Genomic DNA, 12,218 nt, shown 5'->3' with positions numbered 1-12,218 from the left:
ATCATTTGAGCATTTATAGAAATAGAACATTATAAAGGAGAAAAGAAGATACTTTATTTTCCAACATAATGGTCACAAAACTTGAATACGGCTAAAATTGGATGAAATATGGACTTTCAAAATTCAGTATTTTTGGTCTTTTTGAAATATTTTTCTTTAACACATATTTTAAAAAATAGTGTTTAGCTGTGGTTTTATTGTATGCATTTTTTATTTAAAATTACTTTTTGTCCTTAATTTAAACCATAAAACTACTTAATGTAAGAAATATTTTAAAACTTAGAAAATATACAGTAAAACAAAAATAGCAAATTTATTTTCATTTGAAACATTTTATAAAATAAAAAAAAAATAGTTAAGGGATTTAGAAAATAGAGGTATAAATTTATAAAAATAGAAAAATACAAAACCAGTAATCACATCTTCTAAAATGTGTTGATGAAAAATGGTTCAAAAAGACCAAGAATACTAGATTTTAAAAGTCCATATTTTTTTTTCTCTACCATCCTCTTTGTAAAAAAAAGGTCCAAAGATCTTTTCGTGAGAAAATTTGTGTTGATAAACGGTCACGTTTTGGTCATAAAGACGAGGAGAGACTGCTCGGGAATTAATTTAGCTTTTCAGTGACGTCTTCTTTTATTCACGGGACAATTCACCGCTCATTATATTTGCTTGCCAAAAATCGAACCTGCCCTGGTTCGTCCAGTCCAGGGTAGACCAACTTTTTTTTTCGTTAGTCCCCCCTTAGTTCTAAAAATATAATGAATTAATTTTGTTTAACCTCAAAATCCACAAAAAATATTTTTTTTTTGTTCAGTGTGAAAATTGTTGATTTTCACTGTGGTTCGTTTGTCCAAGGTTAGCCCAGGCTAAACCACCACTTATTTCACATCTCCACTTTACGAAGGCAAACTTGTTCCATTGAGTTTTAGAAAAATGGTTAAAAAAAATATTACACATACACCACAGTGACCTTTTTTTTAAATTTATAATTTGGAAAAAAGTAAATCCACTGGAGTGTACATTGCTCCTCAAAAAAATTCTTACTTTATTGAATGTAGTTTATACAACATTCCTGTAAAGAAGCTTCAGTTGATTTGTTCAATTTCACTTAAACAAAAAAAAAAAAAAAAAATATAAATATTTTTTCAAGTGTAAAAATCATTGATTTTTTTGGTATTCCAATGAGCACTAAAAAAAGATACAACAACATTATTTAAAATTGTGTGTGAGGTGATTTTTTTTCAGCACACGAATACCTAGTAGGTACTTTTTAAACCTTTCTCAATTAACCATGGTAAATCCGACAAATTACATTACTTTTTTTTCGTAATCCCAACCTTAGTTCAAAAATTATGACAAAAAAACTTTATTTCAAATAACCAACCTCTTAAAAATCAAAATTGGCTTGTTTTCGTGTAAAAATTGTGATGTAATTTGTTGGAATTACGATGGTTAATTGAGAAATAGTATAAAAAGAACAATTTTTACACTGAATTTCAATTATTTTTTCTAAAAAAACAATGTTTAGTTAATTATAAATACAGATTTAATTTTTTTTTTTAATATCAAATTTAAAAAGTTCCCTAATTTTTGTGACCCCTGTCGTGCATTGTATTATTTTTGTGCGAATTCGTCTTATTTTCAACATGACATCCCAGACTATCAAATTGATATTTATCTTTGAACAAACTCTCTGATGTTAAAGCTGAAAGCTAACATCTGTGGATCTGTTTTTTTTTTTTTTTTTCATCCACACAATTGCTACTGCAAAACTACTACTACTACTTAGTGTCAGTAAAAAGATTACTATATAGAAAAACTTTTGCCAAGACTCTAAATGATGCCAAATTCAGAAGAAAACAAAAAAATACAAAAACCATCTGCGTGTTTAAGCCTATTTCCAGCGTTCGATTACAAAGAGCTCTATAGAGTAGGTGCAGCAAGCAAGAGAACGACCCGCGCGTCAAAGTATTTAGTAGTGACGACGACCGACAACGACGCACGGGGGCAGATATGGCGGCCTCCATTAATATTTTTTGTTCTCATGAGAGAGTTCATAAATGCACCGATATTTTTGTGCAAGACTTCAAATTAAGACAAAATGTTTCAGCAATATTTTTGCGTTGTCGTTGTCAGAGTAAAACTACAGAAAAAAATACAAACAAAAATGGCAACCGATTTAAGTTTTTCAGTTGCAAGAACAAGTCATTTTGACAGGCGGGCCATGTTCATAAATAAATCATCCGAAATTGATTTGTGAAGACTTCTTTTGTTTTTTTTTGTAAATTTTTTTATGTGCGTTTTTGCAAAACTTTGTTAACGCGATGATTTATTTTCTTGACACATTTCGTTGAAAGAGGGAGCGTGCCTTATAACCGCCATCGCCGCCGAAGCCGGAAGCAGCGCTGGCAGCTTCATTTCAAAACTTTTTTGACATCTGTCTGTCACAGCACAAGTTATTGAAGTGCGATAGCCAGCGTGATTTATTGTAAAGTTTAAAATATTAAAATTCATATGTGATGGAAGAAGGTTTGTTTGTTTACTCTAGAAAAGGTGTGCCAGGTGGCAGTAGTTGCATTTATTGAAAACTGTGCAATAAGTCAAACAAATTGTTGACAATATTGTAACAATAATTGCAAACTAGTGGATGACAACACGAAGTATTTCTTCAGAAATTTCATCTATTTACAAATTCAACTTTGATATTATTCTACACAAATCCGTTGTAGTCACGATGACGTTGTTTGTTTACAATATTGCAAACAGTATGAATGAGAATGCACATCTGTATCCGGTCGATTAGGGTGGGATATGTGTAAATGAGTTGTGAGCTTGAAATATGTATATTAAAAAAAATATATAACAAGCTCAATAACATATTTTTTATATACACTCATTTAGCAGTGATTCAGTTGTAGGTTGATTTTTGCTTTAGGAATTTTTTAATTGCTCGTGTCTGTATAATAAATTGGACACTGGCAGTGATTTGTTCTGGAAATGGAACTTGGCACAAAATTATATCACAAACATGAGAATTTATTTTATTAATGCGAGTCATTATATTTTATAAGAAAGAATTAAAAAAAACTAATTCCGTCTTTTGAGTTTTTAAATGGTTTTTTATTGTGAGATTACATTAATGTCCGTTAGTTGTTGTTTTATAGTTTAGTAAAGTAGAGCAGTTTTAGTTACAAGTGATAAAAGATTTTCTAAGTGGATTTTTTTTTTTTAAGAAAAATTGACTTTTAAGGAAGTAGTTTTATCTACGAAAAAAAATATTAATTCTGTAATAATGTAAGTAGCATAAAACTTTGTTTGTATTTAATGAAATAGATTATTCAAACACCAAACTTATCACTGAAAATTTGATTTTGTTTTGTTTATTTTATGTCCCCTTACTTTTTTGTCACCCTTTGATTTCGTCTTTACTTTTCAAGGTGCTGACCGATACGCTTTGAACATTTGTATTGCAAATAATTGTGAACATATAATAATGTATATCGATCAATAAAATATTGTCGGCATCAGTAAAAGCTAATTTTAAATAAGATAAAGTATGTAAGTGCGAAATACTTAAACTAAAAATCATAAAAGCTCAAATAAATAAAAATGTGCTATCGGTTAACTTCTCAAACTCCTCGGATCATGAAATTCAACTCAAAGCAGGAGAATCGTCTCACAAGCACTTATGTTAACTTGTCCATTCCTTTTTTTTTTAAACACCAAATCAAACTAAATACACGAACATGTTCTTAGTATTCAACTGTTATAACATTTTTTTAATGGTGATGTTTCAACCCTCTCTAGGTACACCTTTTTTTGTGACGTGATAGGCAAACGGGTGCGAATTTGCCTTCTAATTTTTCATGTCGCTAGAACTTTTTCTATGTCTCATATGTATTTTATAAAGAATACGCATATGAAATAGATGTAGAATTTTGCGAGAAATTCGAATATTGTATTCACAATTCCAAAAAATATATGGTCACGATTATAAAAAGACTTTTTTACACCCACTTTGTTAAAAAAATGTTTTTTTTTTTTAATTTTTGTCATGCCAAATTCGCACCCGTGTGCCGACAGAAGGTTTAACAATTCGTCGGCGTAAAGCAAAATTGTTCTAAATTCACTTTTTACCGAACATGAGTTATAATGATGCAGTTTTACTAATTTGAGAGTGCTCTTTCCGAATTTGAAAACCGTTTTTGGCAAAAAAAAATTTCATTCCGCAGATAATATAATTTAATGGGACATAGAACAATAAAAACAGGGAAGTAGCCTTTTGAAAATGATATTTTGTTGTAAGTCCACTTTTTATTTAATAAAACAACGTACTTATAAGCAATTGTTCTATGTCCAATTTTGGGTTATTAGTTTTAATAAAATCCACGACTGGGTCACACGAACTTGCTCTTAGAGTTAAAGTTGCTTACATTTTTAAGACTTTTTATATAGAAATTTTGAAAAAAAAAATAAAATTCGTAAAAAAATAAAATAAAATCTGAAATTAAATTTCCCTCCAAAACAAGTATGCAGTTTTGATTGATATATTAACATGCATTTTTAGAAAAAAAATTTTCAAAATCGTTAGAGTTGTTTTTTAAAAAACTAATTTTTTATAAACAATTTTTTGGAAAAAAAGTTTTAAAATAAAATTGGTATGCCATTTTGTAGAAATCACTAATCAACATCTAAAAACAAAATTTCAAAAAAATTCAATTCGAAAATTTGATTTTTCAAAAAAAAAAAAAAATTCAAAATTTTTTTAAAAATCCAAAAATTATTTTTTTCAAAATTTTATTTTTGGCTTATATTTAAATTATATAAATGCTTTTTCACAAAAAGTTTCGTTGAAATCGAATGGGCAGTTTCGGAGAAAATCGGATTTGAAAAAAATGGTTCTATGGCAGGTACCGTTAATAATGATTTTCAAAAAAAAATTTTTCATTGATAGACCTTAGCTTAAAGCTAACATTTGAATTTTTTAAACAAAATCGTTAGAGCCGTTTTCGAGATATTTCAATTTTACTAAAATCGGTATACCTATGACAAGTACCGCTATTTTTGGTCCAAAAAAATTAATTCCAAAAACCCCTCTGGAGAGTCGCCAAATAACGCTACATACCAAGTTTGACATTGATCGGCCCATCCGTTTAGGCTGTAGCTTCGTATACAGACAGACAGACAGACAGACAGACAGACAGACGGACTTCCGGGACCCACTTTTTTGGCATTGTCTACCATCGTAATGCCATGGAAAAATGTTATCTCAACTTTTGAGGTAAGCTTGTATATTTTATTCAAGAGAAACAAATTTTATAAAAAAACATAACTTGAATGGCAAACGAGCAGAAAATTGTCGCTTTAAACCAATTTGAAACTTAAAAGAATTATGAAAATTTTTAACCTCTTATGTAGTGAGTCAATTATCGTAGAAAATTATAAAAAAAATAAATTTTATAAAATTCATTCATTCGTGGTAGTGGTGGATGAAAATGTAAGATTATTTTAAATACACTGAACGAAAAAAACTATTATTTTCTAAACTGGTTGCGATAGAAAATTTCTATTTGGTTTTAGAACAGTCAAGTTTATAATAGATAGAAGATTTTTCGACTAAAATTTGTTGTATCTATGTTTTAGCCTTGAACAATATCCTATATAATTTGTGTGGCTAAAAAATAATTGTTTTCAGTATTTTTAGCATTTGAGTAAGGTTACCGAGTATATTCAGAAAAAATAATTCTATTTTGTTCAAAAAAGATTTTTGGAGTGTTTCCGTTTTTATTCGAATAAGGTTACCATATCTATTTTTTAAGACTTACATTTCTTTAAATATTTTATTAATTTGTTTACTATTTATGTTTTTGTTTCTCATCTTAAAACTTTGTTATCTGACCAAACTAAAAACATATGACAAATTTATAATGTGACAATTTTTCCATTCAAAAAGTTTGCCACATTCCCATTTTTTTCATTTTCAGTATTAATTTTTTTTTTGAATCAATAACCATTTCAATATCTAACCTTATGAAGTACATAAATAGCATTGACTAGTTTAAAAATTCTGTTAAAAAATGTTAGACTGGAAGTAGAGTCGAGGTCTTAAGGTCGCCTTACTTTCATATTTCATATGATTTCTGAGTTTCAAACATATCTAAGCATTTCTTCTATGAGCTTCAAATATATTTGATAGTCAATCGCTAATTTCTTCCGCATATGTCTTAAATTCCACAACGTCATTCCTTCTGCCATATTTTATTATATTTGCTGTCATAATCGGTTATGTAATAGATTTGAGAAAATGTCAAATAATAGCTATAGACAGTGTTGTAAATAATGCATTCACTATCTTGATCAGGTTTAAGTTGCTTGTCAGTCACTATATTTTTTTTCCCATAAATTGCTTTTTATTATATAAAAATGGTCAAGTATCGTTATTTAAGATATAACCAATCCATTAAATCGTCACTTTCTGATTCAATGAACACCTCTCGTTTTTTTTTTTGTCGTCGTCTATATAAAATCATTAATTTAAGTTATACAACGAAAATTGCACTTTAATCAAGGAAATCAATCGTTAAAAATCATTTAATCCAAACAAAGACATGTTGGTCGAAGTCTTCCTTGTTGGCCTCCCAAACAAACAACTGATATGTATACCGACGACAACAAGAGTGTGTTCCTTTTTTTGAAGTTTCTTGCCAACACACACATAACACCACACCTGAGCCAAAATGTGTTAACTTTTAATTGTAAAATAACAGAAACAAAATCCTTCCGTAGCTTGTGGGGTTATATTAATCGTAATTGTCTTCACTTTCTCGTCACAATTTCACTCTCTCGTGCAAAAAAAAACAATCTTCACTTTTTTGTTTTAAATAAGTCTCTGTATGCTCTGCAGAGAGTTGTTAAACTTAATCCAGTTCCTTTAATGGATCTGGATTTGAGCTCTGTGCTTGAGTCAAAGCGCGAAACCAAACATACAGTTGTTTTGCCAATTAATGTAATCGATTTATTTCTCTTTTATATAAAATACGACTATTAGTTTGTCGACAGGATGATTTTCTTTTCACGGTGACTTGTTAGTTAAAATAACCATAATACAACGAAATAAAACATAGCTAACGAGCCAAACAATTTTAACACTTGTTTGTGCGCGATCACAGCCGAAGGCTTGATATAGAAATTTGATTAGTTGGCTAATTTGGCTAGAAGGCAATTGTTTTGTTCGATAATTTGAATACATTGTTGCGGTTGTAGTTCGCAACTACTTGGCAGTTACTTAAAATTGCTTCAATTATTTTCATGAATTATATCAAGTTTAACTTTGGCTTCAGTTCAAAGCTTTAATAATGTAATTTATTACTAATTCGTTAAATTGAAAATAAAAACACTCATACACCCTGTATACCCAATTTTAAATTATTTCCCTTTCTTTGCAGAATTATTCTCCATGAATTATTTTAAGTTTGACTTTAGCTACAGTTCAAGGCTTTAATAGTGTATTTTATTATTAATTTGTTAAGTTTAAAAAAGTACTCATACACCCTGGAGACCCAATTTTAAATTATTTAAATTTCTTTGCAGAATTATTCCCCGTGAATTACTTTTAATTTGACTTTGGCTTCAGTTCAAGGCTTTAACAATCTAATTTATCACTAATTCGTTAAATTAAAAAAAAAAAACACTCATACACCCTGGAGACCCAATTTTAAATTATTTCAATTTCTTGGCAGAATTATTCTCTATGAATTATTTTAAGTTTGATTTTGGCTTCAGTTCAAGGCTTTAACAATCTAATTTATCACTAATTCGTTAAATTAAAAAAAAAAACACTCATACACCCTGGAGACCCAATTTTAAATTATTTCCCTTTCTTTGCAGAATAATTCTCCATGGATACACCAGGATGCCTATATCGAATGAGGTAGCCCCGGTGGAAGAGTGGTCTATAGCGAACGGCAACAACAACCACCAACAACATCAAACGCCGAACGATTTCACCAACAACGACAGAAATGACCACAAGACACACTGCCCCAGAGCCCATACCGCATCCAACAATAGAAACAATGTATCCCAATTGAAAAATCGGGAAGTAATGTCAAGCAGAGTTGACACAATTCAGAAAAAAACACTTAATTGCGGCACAAATTCGCCGCTGCAAGCAACTGGAAACTGCGAGCATCCAATGGGAACGTCATCAGCTCAAGCGAATCATAGCGGTGTGACGGTGTCGGCTGGAGAAAATAATAACACCAGCTTTGACAGTGGCAGTGGCGGCGGTAGTGTCACAAATACCATTCACAATTCTAATGACAGTGAAACCCATCAACAGAAGCAGCAACAGCCAGTTCAACAACAAATCCAAAGACTTAGCAATAACATTTCAAATAACAATAAAATTGTGAGAAACATAAATGGCGGCGACAGCAGTAGCAGCAGCCGCCTGAATGGCTGTTGTTGTCCGCTTCGCCGGAGTCCGCCAGTGTCGTTGTCTAGGATGACAGCTTCTCCTGCGACGACAACGACAACTACAACAACAACAGCAGCGGCGGTAAAGGAATGCGTGGATGATGATCAAGCGGATAATTATTGCCAGCGATCAAAAAATAATAACAACAATATAAAAATGACAATTACGTTGACAACGACGGCTCGCAAGAGAAACGAGTGTGGGCCGGTACCAGTGCCAGTGACAACGGCTGGCGCAGAAACTGTACATAGTCTAGCAAATGCAATGACAACATTGACAACATCGACCACCACCAGTGCAATAGAAATGGCATCAGCAGCAGCGCCAGTGACAACATCGACCACGACAACGTATTCTACAGCGACGACTATGGCGATAGCACCATCAGCCACGTCTTCTTCTACGTCGTCGTTGTCGTCGTCGTCTCCAAACTCGACGATAAAGTCAACCCAAAGAATAATGGTTGGATGCGGTTCTAATGACAATACGAATGAAAGCGATGCCAATCGAACAGCGGAATGCAAAATGAATGCAACAATGCGCAATGAATTTTTGCAGAACCCATCAAATAACGGTGAGTATTTTGACAGAATTTCGGAGAAATATTTGTTTTTTTAAGTGATAGGTGTTTTGTAAAAGAACAAGTTTGTTATATATACTCGTAAATACATACATAGAAAGTGTCCTTTCAGATCCATACTATATTCTTAAATGGTCATAAACATAAACATAGGAGAAACAAACTTCCTTCGAGCAGAACCAAAAATCCAATACATGACAAATAAGTTCCTTTATAAAATTTCCAACTATGTACATATATGCTAAAATATGTTTTTAGAGATTAATTTTGGAATCAGTTCAAATATTTAATAATGTGATTTATCACTAATTCGTTAAATTGAAAAAAAAAAAAAAAAACACTCATACACCCTGGAGACCCAATTTTAAATTATTTGAATTTCTTTGCAGAACAATTCTCCCTTGATACACCAGGATGCCTATATCGAATGAGGTAGCCCCGGTTGAGGAGAGCGCATTTTAACGCTTTCATTAGGTAAAGAAGAAAAATAAATATAGGGAAACTTTCATCAAAGTTATTTTTGTTTGATTTTTTTTTTTAGTATTTTAAAACAACAATGTAAACGAAGTTATCAGTCAAAATATTTGTTAACCCTCTGTAGGCACACCTCTTTTTCGCGAATTTGGTTTATACTTTTTCCTGGCGCTAGAACTTTTTTCGGTCTCACTATTTTATGGAGAATCATACATGAAATTGATGTCGAATTTTCCGAGGAATTCGAATATTGCATTCACAATTCCTAAAAAATGTATTTTCACAATTATAAAGACACTTTTTTGTGACCACTTTTCATTTTTGTCCTGCCAAATTCGCACCCGTGTGCCGACAGAGGGTTAAAGAAAAAATTGACTCCAATTTAATAATACTGATGCTATAATGCAAAAAAATTGATTGTAAAAATTACGATGTAACATAATGGTATGGATTTTTTCTTCTTTAGCTTAAGACTCGCAATATATGTTTATTTCAAGTTTTTATTTATATAGCTAATTTCTCACAGTTCAACATTGATATTTATACTGTAATAAAAGTAGAGTTCTAGATTACAATGTATACAGAGGGGTTTTTGGGATTAATTTTTTTAAGGATAAAAATAACGATACCTGTCATATACCAAATTCGTTCGACCCAGTCTTGCATTTTATTTCCTTTTACTTACCCTGAATTTTAAGTTAGCTATTTGTATTAAAAAAAAAAGAATTTGTTCTCAGATTGTGAGACTTTTTAGAAACTCAAGCAGTCCAACTCATCTGATTTATCCTGAGCCACCACCAAATCATCATTCCTAAGAGTTGCTGGTTTTGAACGCAGAATAGTAAATAGCTAAAAGAGCTACTTTCAGGGTATGATTCATGATGTTCAAAACTTTCTTTCCACTTATCAAATTCAAAACGTTCGTGGTCTTACTCATGGACCTATAAAAACACTGATCTTTTAACCATATCCAAAAAATTATCTTAAATCGTTTTGATGCAAAAATAAAAAAATTCAAATTAAGTTAGTAAAAATTAATTTGGTTCACTGACTGAAGCAAGACCGGGATTCGACTCGATGTCCGGTACAGGCAGGAATTTCTGATAAAATTTTGTTTGTCGATAGTTTCTTGAGCATGAAATTATATATTTGCCTACTTCAAAACTGACTGTAACCTTCATAATGTCTCCTTCCGCTTTTGGAAGACTCCATTTTTCAGCAATGGTCCATTTAAGATGAAATGAGGTTCACCTTAAAATTTGTAGAATTGCAAATTCCACTTATTTTAAGTGGAAATCGTATTGTTTTAAGTAAGTGAGATCCAAGGTGGCCATCATCGACAATGGTCGATTTCTGGTTTATTAGTAAACTAATTTCAACATTCTTAAAAATGTACCAATGTGAGAATAACGTACATAGGTTGGTAGCTTTAATCGGCCTTAAAATTTTAAGGATTCAAATAATACAAGTTACGCAAACAAACTCTTTATATAGTGGATTTTATTTGAGGGAAAATTTTTTCTAACAAGGAAGAGGTCTTTCGAAGAAACATCATGCAAAACATAAAAATTTCAGGAGTAATATTAATCTTCACTGAATACTTCGAATCTCCATTTCTAGAAGAGACACTTCGAATCAACTTCCACTTTGTAAAGTAACAAGCTCTCAATAAATTTTTCGGTTATCTCATCATAACTTTTAGAGATTATTATCGTCAAATATTTCTATAAGAATAGAGACTTACTTGGAATAATTTTTGTTCTATGTTTTGTTGCAAACAAGCGAGAAAAAACGCCTGAGCTCTAAACTGTCTCACATTTAATAGCTGAAGAATGATATCTGTGTAATTTTTGCGTTTTTGCGATTATATCTTTTTTCTTGAGGTTTTGTTCAATTCAACAGTTTTTACCAAAATTTTAATGAGCTTATATTTATTATTCATATTTTTATCCTTTTTCAAATGAATTTCAATGAATTTTTCGAAAAATAAACCATTTTCAAGAAATGTTTACAAAAGAGACAAACAAAAATATAAATTTTTAAAGCAAAATTAAAACTTTAACGAATCGCTTGTGTCAGCTTAAGCAAACAAAACATTTCCATTACTGTCGGACATGGCAGTATGAATGCAACCCGTTAATATCTTCGTTTGTTTATATGTTCCAGAAGCAATCAACCTTATTGTGTCCAACATATGTATGCTGCTTAATAAATACGTGCAATCAATTTTTTGCACTCAAAAACATAATAATTAATTAGTTTTGGCTTCTGAAAAGAATAAATTTAAGGAAGCAGCTACTAAAGCTTTGACACGATTAATTATTCATCGGCGTAAATCCGATGATTGTTTTGGCACAATCAACTGCTTGTCAATCGGGGTCATCGTCATAATAATGGGTTAACCAGCGCCACTCCACAGTCGCGGACAGTATAATCCGCATTCTTCGGGAAGCGTTCCTTTTCGAATGTAATTAGTCCTATCGCACGCACACGCTGCTTCCGCAATGTCCGTCCGTTCTTCGCTTGGTCAGACAATGAGTTATAGCTTTGGTGTCTTGGGTAAATGACGTCTCTCGAGGTAGAATGGAGGACATATGGAGGGCTTTGTTTAAGTACGGAAGAGTACCTAAACCTCAAGTCGTGAGTTAGCCACGACTTAAGGAACTCCAATTGGCCAATTGA

The 12,218-nt window shown here is 31.4% G+C and overlaps 1 protein-coding gene across 1 annotated transcript in view; it reads left to right on the top strand.

Moving 5' to 3' along the window:
• The window catches only part of LOC129915027 (uncharacterized protein DDB_G0271670-like), a 204,469-nt gene extending 195,369 nt beyond the window's left edge, over positions 1-9,100 (top strand). The window contains exon 4 of the mRNA XM_055994482.1: positions 7,891-9,100. Coding sequence (XP_055850457.1) covers positions 7,916-9,100 — 1,185 coding nt within the window. The 5' untranslated portion in view covers positions 7,891-7,915. The remainder of the gene's footprint in view (positions 1-7,890) is intronic.
• Positions 9,101-12,218: the final 3,118 nt, after the last annotated feature.

This window comes from Episyrphus balteatus, chromosome 3, assembly GCF_945859705.1.
Source record: "Episyrphus balteatus chromosome 3, idEpiBalt1.1, whole genome shotgun sequence".
Taxonomy (NCBI): domain Eukaryota; kingdom Metazoa; phylum Arthropoda; class Insecta; order Diptera; family Syrphidae; genus Episyrphus; species Episyrphus balteatus.
The sequence above is the reverse complement of the archived record's forward strand: the minus strand, read 5'-3'. Positions and strand labels throughout refer to the sequence as shown.